This window comes from Dipodomys ordii, unplaced genomic scaffold (genome assembly GCF_000151885.1).
Source record: "Dipodomys ordii isolate 6190 unplaced genomic scaffold, Dord_2.0 Scaffold3, whole genome shotgun sequence".
NCBI classification, from domain to species: domain Eukaryota; kingdom Metazoa; phylum Chordata; class Mammalia; order Rodentia; family Heteromyidae; genus Dipodomys; species Dipodomys ordii.
Genome location: NW_012267219.1, coordinates 13,158,102 through 13,179,209, shown reverse-complemented (window position 1 = coordinate 13,179,209; position 21,108 = coordinate 13,158,102). Strand labels below are relative to the sequence as shown.

General features: G+C 34.1%; 1 protein-coding gene across 1 annotated transcript in view; it reads right to left on the bottom strand.

Annotated features, from left to right (window-relative positions):
- Positions 1-21,108, bottom strand: part of Trhde (thyrotropin-releasing hormone degrading enzyme) — a 372,401-nt gene that overhangs the window by 120,636 nt on the left and 230,657 nt on the right. Inside the window, exon 8 of the mRNA XM_013018686.1 lies at positions 3,881-3,946. Coding sequence (XP_012874140.1) covers positions 3,881-3,946 — 66 coding nt within the window. The remainder of the gene's footprint in view (positions 1-3,880; positions 3,947-21,108) is intronic.

The following is a 21,108-nucleotide window of genomic DNA, read 5'->3' as shown; positions in this document are numbered from 1 at the left end:
TCCCCTTCCTGGAGTCCCCACAATGACACTCATCAATGGGGGGTTTCTGATTCTACTTAAGGCCAATCTCCCAGATACTTCAGACCCATAAGTAAAATCAATTCCAGATTGAAATAGTACAAGCTGAAATCCTAACCTTATACAATAGAATTTATGTACTACAAAAAGCTCTAAGAAAACTTTAAGAAGTCTCTACAAATGCCATCTAAGAGAACTAGACCTTAAACACCAAAATGTACAGTATGTAAAGCAAATGAGGAAAATAAACAGGTTGGTAAAAAAAAGTCTTCATAAAATGCATTTTCTAATACTGGCAGTATGAAATATTACTAGCAGAAACTGTAACAGATGGCAGGCTTGTTTGACAACCCTTATAGTATGGCACACTTTTGTAGCTATCCAGTGTTAATATTCAGATGGTAACTTTAAGACTCAAGAACAATAGATCTTGCACATCTAGTTTGTGGTTCTCTTTTCAAATTCAAAAAGCTGCCCCAAGTTAAAAATACCAAGTAAAAATTATGTAATGAGACTACAGAGAATATGAAAAGTAGAAACAATCTTGGAGAATTTAGTTTTGCATTTTACAACTATAAGGTCAAAGGCCAAAGCAGATTTCATGACTTTCAGAAAGCTCAGCATTAATTAAAAGTAGAAACGAGACTTGGTTTGCTCTTGCCTCCAAGTTCCCCAAATATGCCTGCTATTATTTTGTAAAATGGGTTATATAGAACAATAAGAATGTAGAGTTTGCAAAAGTATAGTTATTTCTGTGTTTAGATATATATTATGTATGACTGGTACATGTTGTCTTAGACAACATGTATTACCCTTAGTTTCAATACCTACAATTCAAACATTTAAACTATAGCTGCTGCTCTTGAGAGGCAGATACAAGAGGATGGAACCATGGGTTTGAAGTCAGCTCTGGCAGAGCCCTAACTTAAATCAAAATAAAATCAAGAGACCTATGAGACAAGCATGAAGCACTAGATTATATGAAGGTCTAGTTCTAATCACTAGAATAATAATTTTTTTTAAAAAAAGGAATGCATAGAAAAAAACTGAAGTTAGTTTACTAGTGGTATCAGGACTAACATATAAATGTACAGTCTGTAGGCAAAAAGTAATTCAGGTTTTTCACTATAGAATTTTTCTCTACACTTCGTAATAGGTGATTCAATGAGTTTATGATGTCTAGAAACAGAGTTTTCCTTACAAAATCTCTAGGATATCTGCGTTCTGATATATACATATATATATGTATATATATATATATATGCAGATATATATATATATATGGTCATATAAAGTACTATGCAAGATTTTGAAAAGTGTTGAATACAAATTTAAATATTTTATAAGTAAATTGTGAATTTTATAAAATAGGCCCCAGAAGCCTATAGCGTTCCTATGTTTATGTACATGCAGATTGCATATATACTATGCATGTATGTATCAATATATATTTGTGTACATTATATAATATTTATTTATTTGTAAGTAATGTTTGCCTTATTCCCCAAGGAGCATAAGGTGGGCCATGAAAATACACGAAGTTGCAGAAAAAATACAAAAATTAACAAAACAGAAGTATAAAATAAACAAAGAAGAAATTGCCATTTTTACATCATTTCTGCATGACATAGGCAGCATAAAGTCTGAACACAAAGAAAAGAAAAATGAAAGCAAAGAGCGCAAAGGAAGAAGGTTAGGAAGAAGGAATGGAGAAAGCAAAAAAATATATATGGAGTAACACTCTGTAGAATTTGGAATTATCTGTGCCTGTGAATCTAACCCTGGATCTGTTTGCAAACAGCAAACTTTCATTTGTCAACATAGAAATACTCACGGTTAATGTAAAAACAATTAATAGATTTTTTCTGACGGAGGTAAGGCCTGACAGACCAGATTAGCTCTATCAACAGCTTGTAAACCAAGACTCCCCAGAGCCTGACAGACAGGAAGCTTATTAATTTCAACTCTGTGACCACTCAGCACCATGACATGAACTGTCTGTTCAGGAGGTCATCTCCAAAATGTACCCCATACATCTTCATGCACAAGAGACGATAATTTATCACCTAGACATAGGGATCTACTGTAAACTCATCCAAACTGCTGATGATACACTAAATCAGTTTGAGTGATGAGGATAAATAAAGACGCAAGCAAAGGACTGAAGGATACAGATCTATCTGATCAATGAGCTGTCACAAGGCAAATGGAATGCAATGTTGACAAACATCGAGTTCCTCAGCTGAAAATTAGCCAAATAAGGTATCACCACATAAAAGCACATATAAATCTAAGTTTCAAATGGAAGTTGGATGCCATGGAAGTATATTCTAATAGTTTCAGATAAAACTGAATAGGCAGGGTTTGTAGTAAAAGATGTGTTAAAATTAATATATTTTACATAGTATATAGAAAGGATGATGAAATAAGAAAAATATCACGAAACAATAATTCTTACGAAATAATGATATAACTAGGGTTATTCAATCTGCTGAGCAAATCCAAATGCAGGGATGAAGAAAAGCGATAAAAAAAATAGGATACAGAAAATGATTTCACACCAACTCACTACCAGGAAATCAAATTCGATTTGTATTGCCCTTACCAAAGCTTTGATATTTTCTGAAGCTGTCGTACTACAACGTTGATGGGGAAAAACAAAGGAGCGGGATAAAGAAGGACATTCCTCCAGATAGTTTATATTCATGCAGGGCACTCCTTGAAAAAGAAAGATTTTCCCAGCTATGTGATCAGAATAGTGCCTTTATCACTTGGCAAATAGGTTCAATGGATTCAGCAATTCTGAAGGTGTCCCTAATGGAAAGAGCTGATTAAAGTAAACTCCAGCCCCTGCTGAGAAAGGAATCTGTAAAAATATTTTCTAAGGGAAATTACTTTTCAAGAAATTTATGTATTTTCATGGTTGCATTAAGGATATACAGTTTGTCATAACATATTTAACTCTTGCTTTGTGTTTTTATCTTTCATTGTATGTTGAGTAAAGAGAGAATTATACTACTAAAATATGACCTGATCCCAGATGTAGTTTATTTAAATTTCTAAATGAAAAGCTTACTAAGAACAGATAAGATTGATTGCTCTCTCTGTCTTAGCATAATTGTATTTCAGGTGAACATCAATTTACTTTAAAGGACACTTCTAAGTAGCAGAATGCATCATAAATAATTCATCAATCACAGCTATGAGAAACATGATTTACTCCCGCAGATTCAAGGGAATAAAAGTTCCATTTTTTCTATATTTGCATCTACTTTACAGAGTTTAATAATGTTCCTTTTAAAGAATATACTCTTAAACTTCATATTTTAAATGCAGCCTGATAAAATGTTGCCATTTTCTTCCTACTTAAAAAAATATTTAACTGAAACAAAACAATTATCATTGGACAACAAACAAACCATGTTTATCAAGAGCAAAACAACCATGACATAAAAGGTACATACCTGGTAATTAGCCCCAAAATATGGATGTTACTTGTAATTCTAGAAAGACCAGTAATTTGTTCACATAGTATATCCCATATTATATCAACATTTAGTGAAGGAAAAGTATATGATAGATTCAGAAAGTCTTTCTTGGATTGTGTGTGAAAATTACTTCAATTTTTAAGGCAAGTTAAACACGTTCTAAATTTTATTGAAATTATTTGAGTTTAACCTGATGATACAGTGAATCTCCTATCTACAACTTCCTTTTCTCATTTATAAGTATTGTTGCTTACCTTACAGGTCTTAAAATCTCCCATCATTTCAATAACTTGGTAATATTCAGAATTGTAACATATCCTTAAAATAGATTGACATGGAAAAGTGTAAAAGAAAATAGAAAACATTTTACTTACTTGCAAACCTCTCTGAAAAACTGAATGGCCCATAAAATTAGCCAGCATTCTTATTAAAGCAGCACCCTGTAGGAAAAAGTATTAAAAATAAAAGAATTTCAACCAAGCATGATTCTAACAATGTCCTGTGCCAATAAAAATAGTTTGCTTCCTTCTATCTAAAAATATTTAATAAGAAAAGCATGAAGTGATATCCCATTTCTAGATTGAAAATCACATTATTTTTGGTGTCTGTCTCTAAAAATTTATGAGGGTAAAATGTGCAGCCACAAAATGGAAAACTCTCAGATAAAATGTCTCATATAATAATAATCTGTAATTCAAGAGTTATTAATATTTCATTAAATATTGTATACAAGAGTTCTGTGGTGTTATGTTAGAAATTTAACATGCCTCTTCTCCTATTGCTCTGTTGTCTATGTGACTCAGTAAGAATGTACGTTCTGTTTTTACTTCTCATGGTAGTGGTGCTTTGTGTGGGGAGGGGGTGGCAGGGGGAAATCTCTTTCCCTCCCTCCCTTAAATAACCAGTTGTTCAAACAACTATTTTATTTTACTTAAAGTAAGATAAACTTACTTGGTTCCAGGCCCGAAACAAAGTTCTGTGGTTCTTGTACTACAAACTCATAATTTTGTAGGGGAAGGATGCACATGTTAATAAATATTCATATTAGAGTACAGCTCTGAAGTGGAAAATAGAGACTACCAGACTCTCAAAGTACCCAGGTTCAAATCATGACTTTGCTTGCTAGTCACCATGATCACTTGGGAAAACTATGTCCACTCCCTTTCTCCTTCTTTTCCTTACAATGAATAAAGGATACCAGTTATATTTATTGCAATTGTTCTTCAACTCAAGAATTAATACATGTGAAGCAGTTTAAACTGGTTCTGAAAAATATTGCATACTATAGAAGTGTGTGTGATAGCATATCAACCTGGATAATGATTTTTATATCTTATAATGGATATATATATACCTCTATAAAAGTAAACATGCAATCAATACAAATAATTAGAATCTACAAAATATTAATTTAGAGGAATCTATCTATATATGAGAACCACTATTATATTATAGAATAGTGTAAGTGCAAAAAGTATTTGTGAAATTAACATGAAATATTCAAATGCTTTATTGAACACTGTATAGGACTTGATTAGACAAGGATGCTCACTATGACCAACCCTTCATTCAGGGAGATAACATAGTCTACACCATGTAGAATAATGACTAGAAGAAGTGAATATTTAAATTAAAAAGGTGGAAATTCCTTTATCTCTATATATCCCACTACATGCGCCTTCTAAATGCCCTCACTGAAGTAACTCATATAATATTTTTCTTTCAAATGTTTAATAACATGTATTAACAATACATGTTAATGTGGTCAATGTGGAAGTTCAATATTGAATACAAGAAAAATTGATCAAAGATTTTTAATGCATTGTAATACTAAGACTATATGAATCAATCAAAAATTTAAATCACTACCAAAATTGTTCCTTAAATGGATTAAGTAAGTTAAGTAAGTTAACATTAAGTTAAATAAGTGTAAAAAAACACATAGAACTTTATGCCTCTCCAAATATATTTTTCTGAAACCTTCTTCTCTTAACTCTTTTGCTTTCTCATCTGTATCTTCTGTACACTTGTGTGAGTCCATAAAACATAAGCATTTATGATTCAATCTGTGGGCCAGCTTAGAATTCCCTTTAGAGCCTCTCAGCCTACTCCTTGAATTACTTGACAAGCTCTCCTCTTATACATTTTTCAATCTAATCTACCCACCCTGAGGGTAGACTCTGTCAGTTCTCCAGCAAAACTAACCCTTGCCACCTGGGAGTGAATTTAGAATCTCAAACAATCAACTCAAACTTTCCCTTAGAACAGAATAACTATCTTCTGATGATTTAAGTGTTTCCCTCTAGGTAATGATGAGTGGGTCTCTTGTCAGGCTATAAAAACTATCCATTTGGCAGGGTCTTATGACAAAAGAATACTTCCTAATCATGAAGAATGAACCCATTTTCTTCTCTGGATGAAGCTGGAGCAAAGTGCTGAAAGGAAATAAAACCTAGAAATACAATCAACATTCAAAAGTTCACACTGTATCACTGAACTCACTACTATATATTGTGTAATTCAATTAACTTTTAGAAAATTTGTCACTGGAATATTTTAATGTTCTCAGGAGCAGCATACACTCTTCTATGTTTAATTAGCCCTTCGTTCCAAAGCTGTTTTTTTTTAATTCTTATTTTATAGAATTCATAGACAGATGGGCTTGCCAACTGTGATCATTTACCCAATGCAAACTGGCACCTACTATGAGTAGGTAGACTGAAATTCACACCTCCTCACAGAGGCATAGTTCATTGTTGATGATTTTTATGAAAGAAAACACTGAATCCCAATTTATCATCATATCTTTAAAACATTTGTTCACCTTGCTAACATTGTTTATAATATTGGAACCTGTACTTGTTTCTTACTCAAACTTTCAGCCCCAAACAACAACAAAAAACAGATATTTAGGCAGCTTTGAGTAGATTTATAGAAAGTATTTATATTATTTCTGAAAGGATTTTTTTGAATTTTCAGTAGTTCAAGAAAGACCATAATAGCCCAGCACTGGTGGCTCATGCCTGTAATCCTAGCTGCTCACGAAGCTGAGAACTGAGGATCACAGTTCAAAGCCAGCCCTGGCAAGAATGTGCTTGAGATTCTTATCTCCAATAAATCACTAGTAAACCAGAAGTGGAGCTGTGGCTCAAGTGGCAGAGTGGTAGCCTTGAGCTGAAGAGCTGAGTGACAGGCCCAGAGTTCAAACCCTATGACCGAAGGGGGGAAAAAAACACCATCATGATATTTATTAAACTAAGGATCAGGGACATAGGAAGATAATTAAGCTAATATTCAGTATCACTGAAGAATATTTAAGTGTTCATAGATAACTTTACTAACGAATATTCCATGAAACCATGCTTACACACTCTTTTATCTTCTAGTAGTTTATTTTTCATGTTAATTTCTACCTATTTTTTAAATTTTTCTTTGTAACAATTTCAATGTACACTAGTTTCAGAGAAAGTGTACAAATGAAGAAATATGACAGTGTCCTCTTATTTTGTATACATACCCTCTTCTTGTGGGTTATAGGTTCCTTTATTACAATAAATGTATGACAGAAATATCCTGTATATATGGAAATCACATTCTTAAATACTATTCATTCAGGTATATTATAGCTTTAACAATTGAGTTGTAAGTATGGTCAGCATCGTGTGGAATGAAAACAGAAATGACACAGTCTTCATTCTCAAGGACTTGAAGTTTCATGACTGAGAAGAGATTCAAAATAATGTTAGACCAATGATGGAAGAAGACAGTTTATAGTGGTCCAGAAGCAAGAGGAAGTAGATCTGAAGGGATGGAGTGTTCAAAGAAGTGACATTTCTCTTAGTTCTTAAAGGATGGATAGACAATCAGAAGCATCTGTGATATGTCAGACATGGACTTTGTGTGGTGTGTCAGGGGCAAAATTGATAAGCTCTGAAAAGGAAAGATTATACAGAAGGACTCAGACATGGGTGCCACACAACGGGAGGTTAGATAGAAAATAAGAGGGAGACAGTTTTACAGAACTTTGAATTCCAAGGGCAAATGAGTTTATATTATATTTTGAATTCCAGGGCTAATTTTATTTTTTAAATAAAGTAATATTTGAAAAATATAAGGTTTGAAGAGGAGAGATGAATTGTTGAAAGATGAGGGAAATGGAACGACATGAATGTAATTCACGGTGAGTTTATAACTGACATACATGGGGCTTGAAGTGGGTAAGAGTGTCAAGGAAAAAATTACTGAGGCTTTGGTGAAGGAAAATAAATAAAAGAGAATCTTGAGTCTTTCTATAAATTCTCTATAACCTACTCTTGTGCACCCACAATAGGCATTCAAGAAATGTTCATTGAGGAAATCAATGGAAAAATGAAATTAAAGGCAAAAGAAATGTGAGGACACACTGGTATAAAGGAAAAGGCAAAGCAGGTATCAATAGTCTCATAAAAGACATGTGGGAGGTCAAAAGATTTCAAGGAAAATGATATCTGAGAGAAGATCATGGTGCACTACATTTAACAGAGAACTGTTAAAAATAGACTTGCTAGTGTAAATCCAGTGTGAAAATCAGTGAAAACAGAAGGAAGGGATGGCACAGCAAAGAACAAGTTCTCATGCAGTATGGTTGTCTTCTTTGCTTTTCTCCTCTTTTCCTTTTCCATTTGTTTTAATCTTTCTGAATACAAGAGAAGATTCTGTGCAAAGCAAAAGGTTATTTAGTGGGAGCTTAGAAACAGATAGAGCAAGATTCCAGAAAAACTAAAGCGATATTTTAGATCAGTTGTAGCAAAAATAAAAAAGTCTTCTCTGAGCAAGTATAGATATAGAAAACATATCTTCTTGTTTTAAAAGGATGGTCATTATACTTGGTGTCTGAGGAATAGTAAATGAGAAAGCAAATATCAACTCCTGAATATCCCTCAATAACAAATGGACTGCCCGAAAGAAAAGTGAGAAGAGCAAATAGAACAAAAGAGGAAAGAGTGAAAAGGAAAATAAAATTAATTGCACACAAGAAAGCAAAATTAATGCCCAATTACTCCAGCTACCCATGCTTAGAACCTCCAAGTCCTCTGATTTATTACTTCCTGCGGCCAAATGTCGATCCACTTCTTCATGGCTGCATTACTGCATAGCCTCTTAATGACACGCACAGATGCATTCACTACCTCATGATCTAGCCTATGAGCTACATGAGACTAATATTAGCAATCCATTTAGAAACATAATCTTAGCTCAGTCATCTTAAATGATCAAAGTATCTACTATTAAAATATAAGTAATAATAATAATAACCATATTCTTCCAGTCAATAATAAAAAACCAACCTGAATTTTCTGAGAATTCAATTATTAATTTTTTAAAAAAGCACTCAGCATAGAGTTTTCCCATTATTCAGAAAAATTATGAACTATTTTCATCTTAATTATTACTGCTATAATCATGAGTAAGTTATTTTCATGTCCCCTAAAATCTTTAGTTTAAACAAGTTTCCTAGGTAGTAATGAAGAGTATTTACCTATTGATAGTTTTCCCATAAAACCATATAACCACTTTCTACTCTAGTCAAGCTCACAGATGACCATGCTGAACATTCTCATGATGCAGTCATATTCTTTACACCAAACACAAATAAATAAGTCCCATAAATTATCAATCTATGTTACATTGGAAATTCAATAACATTTTAACAACAAATACTCTATGAAAATAATAAGTTGTACTGGTTCTTTGAAGAAGATCATCAAGAAAAACATTTGCTAAGATTTAGCTTTCATTCAGAAAATACAGGCTATGAGATATGTGTTTTGAGAGCATGCTAGTATATATATAGAGAGAGATACTTATATACATATATGTACATATCTATGTATGTGTAAATGAATGAATGAATGATTCTATCAGAAAACAAGCCAGATGTGGTTATATATGCTGTGATACAATCTACCAAGTGTTTTAAATATACTCTTCAAGCACAATTAAGACAAAAACAAAAAATGAAGAATTATCTCAGTAAAGCAACTGACTTCTGCAGAGGAGTGTACCATCAGCCAAAAAATCAGGCAAGCAAGCACACAGAGCAGGCAAGTTTCTCTTTATTTACCCATAATGCAGCAGACCCTACCCCTCTGCTCACATTGGTCGAGCTCAGATTAATGATCTGCTCATGACTGGCTACTTTAAAACAGGTATTAATATAAAATGACCATTAATAAACTTCGAAATAAGATTAACACCACACAAGCAATTTCAAAGTCTACACCTCTGCTATTTCTTGAACAATCTAGGTGTGCCTTCAAAAAGAGTCTTAATTCCATTAATTTCTATTAGAAAAAATATTTACAGTTCAAACATCTTTCCTTTCCTTGCTTTAGTTGCTGATATTGTCTTAGCAGAATAATCAACAAAAGCCCAACTACCAGGACAAAGCAGGAACTTTTAAACAACCCACTTTGATAGAAAAGATGGCTTTCCTCTCACCAGGAAGCATATGTAGGAACATAACTGTCCAAAGCTAGTCTGAGCACAAACAACTCTAGCGAAATGAGCTAAAGGCACAGTTCAAATCACAGTGCTGGCCTACCAAGTACAAGTCTCTGAGTTCAATTTCTAGTACTGCTAAAATGTATAATGATAATAATATATTATATACATAATATATTATAATAAAAACATAGTAAGTAGCAAGTAAATGGAATCCATGAATACACTTAAAGCCACCTTCTAAAAACATACTGAAAGGTGAAAGCATTCTATGCATTTTTCATAGATGGAAATAAGAATACACGCAATTCCATTTGTTGTGTTCAAAGCCTGGATAAGTAGTACATGCCTGGAATCCCAGTATTATGGAAGTTGAGGCAGGCAACGCCAACCTTATTTATACAATGATATTGGGGCTCTTCTAGGCTTCCTGGCAAGACCCTGACTCAACAATGCCTGCCAAAAAAATCTTATGTTCAAAAGTATGATAAAAGAAAAATGTACTTAAAAATGTAAAGCAAAAATAAATGAAGCAACAAAAACTCCCATAGAAATCCAAGAAAATCCACAGAAATAATCTACCCATTCATTAACACAATGCAGCAGTTACACAGCACAAATTCAATAAATAAAAATCAGCAATCAATATATACCATTAGAGCCTAATTTAAAACCTTTTAATTTCTAGTGACTCCCATTTATATTTTCAAAAACCAAATTACAAACAAAACTAAACTAAAAAAAAAAGAGTATAGTAAGGAAAATTTCAAGTTACCCAGAGAAAATTACATAATTTAGCCAACGTAGTTCTTCTAAAAATGAAGACATTCTTTGCTTACAATGGTAGAAACACACATTGCAAACATGGCAAATATTCTAAGACTATATGCTTCCACAATACTTTTTCAGAAAGTGTCTTCTTCTAAAAACTTACATGAATTAGCAAAGAATAAATGTCTTTTTAAAATAGGAAAAGACAGGAAGAATAATCACTTTCAATAATCAATACAGGGAGTTACAGTCCCTGGATCTTAGAGAGTAATGTTCAAAGAAATAAACATACACATGACATGATTAGAATGAGAACTGTACACATGATCCAGTATGGATAATGGTGATTGCCAACAGTTAACAGAATTATATGCTGAAGGAAAAAATGGTAGGAAATTCAGTAAATAATACTGACATTTTGGATTATCTAAAAAAATTAACTTACATCTGCTATAAAAATGTAGGAAAACAATAAATATCTAAATGAATCATTAGAGATATCCTTATAAAATCAAAACTTTAAACTATTAGGGCAAAGTAGAAAGGCTTATCTTTATGAATTGGAGATGACAAAATATACTTAAAATCAAAAGTATGAAACCTGAAAAAGAAAACGTATTACTGTATGTCAACATAAAAATGGATATGTTTACACTAAGCAAAAGGAAAGAAATGTACATATCACCCGATTTGGAAGAAATAGATGTATTTTCAAAGTTTGTAGAGCTCATAGCTTTATAGACCATAAGGAAAATTCACCTTGTGAAGATTAAAATGTGTTTGTGACTTTAGCTAAGTATCACTATCCCACAATACTGTAATCAACTAATCTCAATAAAGAAATACAAATGGTGTTATGAACTCCAAAACATGGACACAGAGGTTTTTCTTTGTTCTTTTCTTTGTTTGTTTTTAATGTAGTATGTGATTTTTGTTTCTTTTATATGTTCTTCCCCCTATGGTATATTTCCTGTTGTCGCTGTATTTTCGTACCCTGGTATTTATGTACATTTATTTGAATTAGGGAAGGGAAGGGGAACAACAGAACGCTGAGACAAAGAACCAATGCAACAGTGATATACACAAGACAATATGTTGGAAATGATCTGTACAACTGGGGGGTGTGGAGTGGGGAGGGAAAACAGAAGAAAATGAAGGAAGGGGTAACAAGTTTGACAAGAAATGTACTTATTACCTTACTTATGTAACTGTAACCCTCTGTATATCACTTTAACAATAAAAAAATCTAAAGAAAATAAAAAATGGATAAGATAAAAGATATCATAAATTAAAGGTAAACTACAAAGCCAGATCTGCTGACTCAAATTGAGATCTGAGGATTGTGATTTGAAACCATCCAGAACAGGAAAATCTGTGAGACTTGTATCTTTAATTAACCACCAAAAATTAAAAAGCTGAAAATGGAGCTGTGGCTCAAGTGGCAGAGCACTAATCCTGAGCACAAAAGCTCAGGGACAGAGCCCAGGCTCTGAGTTCAAGCCCCAGGATCAACACAAAAATAAAAACAAAAGTTAAACTATAATCTTATTAGCAAACAAATTTTAATATCCAGAATGCAAAAAAAGAAACTCTCTTATTAACTAATGGTTAAAATGAATAAGAAAACTTTTTTTTTTTTTGGGTCCAGTCATGGGGCCTGAACTCTGGGCCTGGGCGCTGTCCCTCAGCTCTTCAGCTCAAGGCTAGCGCTCTACCACTTGAGCCACAGCACCAATTCTGGCTTTTTTCTTTTTGCTTATGTGGTGCTGAGGAATCGAACCCAGGGCCTCATGCATGCAAGGCAAGAGCTCTACCACTGAGCCACCTTCCCAGCCCCTAAGAAAACATTTTTTAAATGGCATTCTCACTGGGAAATAGATGTAAACAAGTAAGTCAGAATATTAGAAATCCAAGGAACAATAAATGAAAGAAATTTAATCTCATAAAGAAATACAAATTAAGACAATAAGATAATATTTATAGACTAGGGAAAATGGACATTTCCAAATACTACTAAGACAGTAATAAACCAAAAGAAGTATTTCAATGAGAAAATAATCATCTCTATAAAATGTGCTTGAAAATGTTGGAACTTAAGACTTACTGGATTTTATGATGTGGGATTCATTTTTGACTTGATAAGACAGGTTTAGCCAAGTGGTAAAAATGAAAGTATAATTACAATGATTTTGAAAGAGAAGAAGAGAGAAACTATGGGTTTGCACTAAAAAGAATAATGAAAGAAAGAAATAGTCTGGCAGATCTAAGTCAAGGGATTTTTTATTAAGATCAAAATATTACATTTTTATGCAGATAAGATTATTTGAATAGAGTGAGATAAATGGATGAATCAGAAGAGATAAGACAGAACAGCAAGCACAATCTCAAGTAGACGAGAGGAAAATCCAACAATCAGCAGAGGGACTGGCCTATGCCATAGCATAGACACTTATCAGCTTCAGAGTCCAGAGTGCTCACCATTACACAACACTTATCAGCTTCAATGAGGAGCAAACAAAGCAAGCAGCAGTATATGGGAATTGATAAATGAGATGTAAAGATCTGAAGGTAGAGTACAAGAATTTGTCTTCTATCACATCAGTGGAACAAAAGCAAAGCTGGTATATGAGGGTAAAGAGCTTAAACAGGTATAGCCACCAAGGAAGGGCACATGTGCCCTACAAGCAGCAGTTCTTTTAGCAAATCAGAAGACATATGGACACGTCTACCCACACAGGTGTTTTGGCAAGACACATATAGAAAATTATTATTTGAAACATTGCTATTGATTTCTAATTCTAATTTTAATTGTTTCTAACAGACAAAATCATACAGACAAGCTTAAGTCCATGAATACAGAGTTATGCTTACAAATCTTCCTTTTAACATAATGCATAGGAATAATGATAAATAAAATAGGACAGTGGATGAAATGAGACTGTGGGATAGTTGATTTCCATTATATAACAAATATCTGATGAAAATACCTTAAAAAAACAGTTATTTCAGTTCACACTTTTAGAACTTTCAGGCCATGAGTGGTTAGCCCCCTTTGGGGACGTCCTGGGGTAAAAGGTTGGGGTTGCCTGTTAGGTTGGGAGCACATTGCTCAGCAAAACCACCCACCTCAAGGTTGGGAAGTGAATACAAAAAGGAAAAAACTCGGAAGGATGAAGGGAAGAAGAAGGAAGAGGATGTGGAGGTAGAAGGCAAGAAGATGAAGGACATTTTATCTAAATTACTGAAAGGAAGAAATATTGATAGGCATGTGACCTTTATTTCAATAATACTTTTTTGAATCTGTCTTATATAAACCTTCTCCCGGACCTTGTCACTTTTTAATCTTAAGTTTAATATTGCTGGCACATACAAAATAAAATTAGATAGACCAGTAGATAGATAGATGGATGGATAAATAGAGGAATAGCAAGATGATAGAGGTAAAGTAGTGTGATTTCTTTTTCAGATTTACACATTGTATGATGCTTAAATCGCTTAACATATCTCTCTGGAAGTCACTCACTATATTTTCTTCAAGCTTTTAGAAGTGTATAGCTACCAGTCCTACCTGGTATCCATTTATGGATACTTACATGGTATCCATTTATGACCCTTTCTCATTTTTCCCAACCTCCTCTTCTCTCCAGTCTTGATAATCACCATCTTATTCTCAACTTCTGTAAGAGCAATGTTTTAGATTCCATATATGAATGAGATTATGAGTCACTGGTCCTAGAAAATTTGTTTCCAGGTTATCAAGAACTGATTTTATAGTAGGGAAATGTCTTTGTATTATTCCTCTCTGAAACAAGGTTGAAATTAATATATGCCTCCAACAGAAATTTCCAAAAGAAATTTCCAACAGTAGAGCCAACCCAATAACTGAAAATATCAATTACAACTTTAATGAGCAAGCTGAGAGCCACAGTAAGCTATGTTACCCAGCTTCTGAGCAGCTTCAGTATCTGGAAATACTGTCCAATTATTAGGACAATATTATAATAGCACCCAGGAGAACAAAATATATGTGGATGGGTTCAAATCACTATTTTTTTTAAAACTTTCAGATAAGACTGTCAGAAGAACATAAGATTAAAAAAAAACTTTCTCTATGTTTAAAAACCTAACTATGCTTTCCTGGAAAAATAAATGCAATGGGGAAAATTGGAGTCATGGTGGAATTGGTAGAGATGGAGGAGAACTATTGAAAGGGTGACACTGATCAAGGTGTATTGTACTCATACACTGACTTGTTAAACTGTACAACTACTTAAAGGAACAAATAAAAGAGTGGGCCACATGAGGCTTATTTTTTTTAATATAGGAAAAATGTCTATGCGGTAGATATAATCAGCTGTTTTTCAACTCTAGTGGTAGTTGAATAGCAACCATGGGAAGGTTGATGAGTTAAACAGACACCTGAAAGGAAGAAAGCCTTAGGAACATAGGACCCATCACCAACTGAACATGTGACCTCTCTTTCAAAAGTTATTTTGAAAAACTCCAATGCTTTCTAAATTAAGAGTACAAATTTTCCTGATAGCAGAGTGTTCACTACAATGGAACAATGCTTCCTGCAGTCAAACAGTTGTGAGGGGACTCCTGCTTAACTCTCTCTCCACAATGGAATATTATTTTATTTGTTTATCCACATAAGGAAAGGACTCGTACTAATATCATTACTGTTTCCAAATTTTTTTGCTGCAATTGCTCAAAAGCATTACTATGGGAAGAACATGGTAACCTAAAAATTGTACACCCAAATTTTCTCTCCTCTTTCTCTTTCTCCCACCTTCTCTCCTCTCCTTTCTCTCCTTATCATTCTCCCTCTCTCCCCTCCTTGACTTCCATCTTATTCATGCCCACATACAAAAATAAATTAAGAAACATAAAAAATAACCCTGGAAAGAATCTCCAAGTTCCATGTGGTTACAAAAAAGCACAAGTCCATGTGCAAATTTCTGAAATACCACTCCAAAGTATACCAGACAAAATCCGTTGAATGTCCCTTTATGTTCTTAATCTCATCAGAATTTAAATATTTATCTGTAGTGAATCAGTTTTCAGACTGAAAAAAAATTAGTTACTCCTTGAAATGAGTAACCTTAAGAAAAATAACAACTGTGTTTTACACAAGGATAGAGTATTTCATAATTTCTAATGATACATATGTCTAAAGGGCAAAATTGCCTTATGCTTATTATAAATTGAGACTTGGAAAACTTTCTTTTTTCTGAGGACATTCACATGAAATAAATCAGCGTATACTATAGGTGGAAAGTAATTTGTGTAAATATTCATAGTTTATTGGTCGAATTCAGGAACTCCAGAATCAAATATCCCTTACTCTGACTTTAGTCGTTGGTGAATAAATGCATCATTGCACATGGGCTTTAAAAGATGACTCCACGGAAAATTAAGGAAATCAAAAAGACTTGAGTCTTGGAGGTCAGTTCTCTAAAAAACATGAGCATACTTTCCACATGAACAAGATTCACTAGACATAACCATAAATAACTGTGTCCTTCACATGGGCTTGGTACTGTCTTTTTTTTCCCCCTGGGAGAACCAGGGTGTGCAAGCTGCTTTCTCATTCAGACAAAATGTCGCTGGGCTTCCTCTTACAGAGGAAGCTTTATTTAGCAGTGTGCCTGAACCTCTCATGTGTTCTGACACCACTGACAAGGACAAAAGCGTAGTATATTTTTCCATTAAGCATCCATATGAGGAACTCTTCAAGGATGGGCTCACATAAGAGGTTGATGAGATTATTTACACAGACAGACCATCACGGAGTTCAAGAACAATATTGAATAAAGCCACGCTTCTCAACTCCACTAGGCTGTAAAACTGAATTTACCAACCTAGGAGATATGGAAGAAATAAATATTACAAGAGAATACCAGCACAACTAATGTTGCAGTCGTAATTAATCCTCAAAGGACATGGGCCCATTCTGTATTTCTCTTCCTCACATGTATAAATGTGGAGAAGGAGAGAAACAGGGAAGCATCTTGTCAAGGAAGGGCATTGGCTTGATAACTGGGTGACACTTTTTAATCTGCATTGTTGGATTTATTCACATATGATATGACTGATTTTTTGAGAAGCCAGGGAAATGATTTTTACTGTACCAATATTTGCAAGATAAGGGAAATAATTGCTTGAGTAAGGTTTTCTCTATCTCCCTTTCTGCTATTCTGACTTCAGGGCAAGTTTACAAAAAGAATGAAATGCCCAGATTAAAGTTTCATCAAACCACCTTCAGCTGTGCTTAAGAAAATAAATTAGACTCTCCACGTATTTCACTGATAAATGGATTATTTCTCTCCTTGCTTTTCCTCTGGAAAGGCAGACATCCTAACTTCAGATGCTTTTGTGCTACATAGTGCAGTAGAGAGCAGGGCAGATAGCATCTAGGAGAAAGTCCATGAGGGAAAAATCCCTCCCATCCCCCTTGTAAAACAGAAGGGTAGTTTTCACCTCCACCTTTTGAGTTTTGTTTTCAGTGTGGCAAAGCACATATGTATCGTGTCCCTGGAGAGTTTGAGAATTCAAAAATGTATCGTCCAGAGAACTAAAGCAGCAAGCCATTTATCATGACGCCAATTTTCCTGACAGGGCATCATGAGCAGAAAGAACCTGCCCAAATCTTCGGATCCATACAAGCAAATGCAATCATGCAATTTCTCCTGAGTAAGTCCAGCAAGCTCTTATGAGAAATTTATTGTTTAATCTTTTCATTTCAAGCAGATATTTATTTATGGAGCCTCATTCACTAAATCAATGGAAATGCACGTTTCAATCCAATCAAAATCTTAAGTTTCAAATTTTGTTGCTGCTCATATTGCCAGCATCACAGGATCATGGCATCAGGTCCAGACTCCTTTCTATAGAGCTGAAGTCCTTTGGGCATTTCTGCTTCAGCTGCTCTGATCCACAGTCTTCCCAGTTATAGCCTTGGCATATCTTGGCTTGGCTTGATACGTGGGTGCCACTATTCCCAGCTATGGGTTATGAAGGGGCCTTGTGAAACTTTCCATGAAGGGTAGCACTTAATACTGATGTCCATTCTCAACCTCCTACTTAGCTAAGATTACAGAGATCAACCACCGGCCTTCATCTCTCTGAAATTTTCCCCCCACAAGCTCTAGAGCTCATTTCAACATAGATTCTAGTGTGTACCACTGTTGCATTTGTCCATTTCTGTGCCTACCCTTTGCCCTCCCAAAGATGGACAAATGAACAAACAAGACAAAAATAAAACAACCACAAAGAAAAGCCTCTCATTTTCATTTTCTGGTGTTCATTTCAATAAATATTAGTTTATATGATCAGAGGCACATAGGCTTATGCCTTTGTGTTTCTCTCCTAAGAGTGTCCTTCTTGGGTTTCAGCCTAGAGTACTGCATAATTTGTTATGTCTCATTATATTTGTATAATCTGTCAAATTTTTGTGATGTAAGATGAAAGCATACTTTTTTTGTCTAGAAAAGATGTGTTCTAGTTTCTAGCTGGTATCTAGGAGCATCTTTGGTCTAGGACAATCATTTAAAATTAAATCCTGGTTTGAGATTTACAGTGTACCAGGGTAGTTTTCAATTGAGATCCAATGTCAATCATGTTGCAAATCTTCAGGACAAATTTCGTTTCCTTCTTTCATTTATGCCAAAGTTGGGACAGCTACTCTCCTTGTGTTCCTCTGAGCATGAAGGTTGGTTTATTTCTAGTTCATCTGTGTGCTTTGTACAACTCTTTAAGGTCCTAGCTTTATGAGAGACCTCATATGAAATAACTCATCTTGGACTCTGTCTCCTTTTCTATTTTATGAAACACTGAAAACAAGGCTCCAAATCTCTTGCATGGGAAAAATGCCCTGAAGACAAAAGCCCAGCTTCAGTACTTTTTAAAACTAAAATCTCTCTCTTTTCTAAAGGTAGGAGTATGTCATATGGTAGCACAGTCAACCTTCTAATACTGACATAAAGACTAAAAAAGAAGAGTCCAAAGACATTCTATTTTTAGAAATGGAAAGACAAGCAACTTGATTTTAGTGCTACCAGGATCTATGTGGTAGCTCGAATGATAGCAGATGCAGAAAACATGTAGTCTCTAAACAATTTTCTCAGTAGGTCATCAAATAGCTCTTAGCCTCCCCTGAAAGTATCTGTGGAAATATCTCTGCAAGTGTATACAAGATACATTTTCATCATTTCAAAAGAAATAGCATGTTTATTGAAGAAAAAAACACAACTTGGGCCAATGTGAAAAGGTTTTGTTGTTGTTTGTCTAGAATCATATCTACCCTGAGTTTGGATTGTTTCAAGCAAAAACTCTAATGGAAAATCTTTATCAATTTTAACAAAAGGAAATTGAAATATTTAATATTTCATGAGTACAATAATTAATAATAAAAGTACACAATCTCTGGATCCACAGTAAAATCTAGTAATAGGGGCTGGGGTTATACTTTAAGTGACAGAGCACTTGTTTATAATCCCAGCCCTTAAGAGATAAAACTTACTCTTTGTCTCAAGTTTAAGTGTCACCTCCAGTAAAAGGGAGTTCAAGAGCAGCCTGGGCTATTTAATGAAACTCTATCTCAAAAGAAAAGATCAAAATAATTCAATAGCTGCAACTGGATGAAGAACACAATCAACTCACAATTATTTTATATGAAACTTCAATTTGATTCCATACTTCCAGTCTATTCTATTACTATAAGTGGAACAATCTATTTATAATCTGAGGGTCTTCATCTGCCTTTCACCAAATTTCTTCTCTAACAAAAAGAGAGTTATCATGGTCTTCTTTTTTTCTTTTTCTTTTGTCTTTCTTTTCTTTTTTTTTTTTTTTTGCTGGTACCAGGGTTTGAACTCAGAGTCTCATAATAGCTTGACTGGCTGATGCTTTACCACTTGAACCACGCCTAAAACTTCATTTTGCTAGTTATTTTGGAGAAGGGTTTTCTGTGAAGCTAGTTTAAAACTGTGATTCTCTAGAACTCAGCTCCCTAACTAAACTAGGATGACAGGCATGAACCACCAGCTCTTTTCTCATATAGCAATATTTCATGCTTTAATTCTAGTTGCCTTGCTTGTTTATCCTTTAAGTCTTTATCCCTAGCTTTATATTTTCTTTTTTAACTACTATAGAATCCAGTTGTTCAGAAAATCTATTGCAAATACACAAATTATCCTTTCTAACACTGTGCCAGGAAAATATACCTTAGGTTATTCCCACTTGTTTTTAATTTCTATCTTCAACTATTACTCTTTCTCTGAATAATCTATATAAAATGATGATTCACAAGCCTTCTTGCTTAGTGAGTGACCTTGTACTTTTACATGAAGCCCCATTTCTTTCCTAGATGCATTGTAACTGTCTCCTAGCCTAATGGAAATAGAATCAAATATACAATTGAAGGGTGAGAACTTTACAGGAATGAAATACTCCTTGTATATTTCCATGTATACAAAATGAAACAGTAACTTTTCTTCTTAATTATAACTGTTGATGGAGACTAGCTTAAGTGAGCCTTTACAAAAGTCATTCACATTGTGCTGTTTGCATAAGCAGACCACTGAAGAACAACAGTTGTGGAAGCATTTCAGAAAACTGCAACAGCAGCTCAGAGTCAAGTTCTGCAAGCTAAGAATGACACAGCCCTGGTCCTTATGCTTCTTCTATCTTGTGGGCATCTTTCTTATCTTTCAGGCAGCACGGGAAAGAACAGAAGCACAAAGTCCAAACCAACATTTTCCCCTTTTGATAGATCTCATCAAAATAAAAAAGAAACTATGTAACAAAGGAACACAAAAGCAGTTATCAAAACCATTATTTACCAGCAACACAATGGGACAGAATGGGAGTGTAAAAGAAAGTGGAGTCCCTTAAATGAGATTAATCCATACTCTGTTGGGTAACAAGCCACTTATTTTTGTTAAATGCCTATTTTTCTTTCTGTTTCATCATGTAACTATGAAATCAAGGAAAGAGATAAAATGGGGAGAAGTACAAGTGTCTAGATAAATAGAAAACAACCTTCTTCAACCACTTAGTGTACAGGTATATATGAAAAAAATACAACTATTCAAAAGAGATAAATACATGTGAAAAAGTCCCCTCTACCAGCAAGATGCACAAATTAATAATTTAACAGTTAAGTAGGAAAGACATGTATCACAAAGATGTCAATAAAATAAGATTATTTCTTTATTGCTTTGTATGTCCCTCCCCCACAGTATAACCCCTGCTTTCACTTTATTTGATGTCGGTATAATTTGTGGAGGAGATGGGGAAAAACAAATTGTTTAAGGATACAGGTGGACCCATTGCAACAATGAGA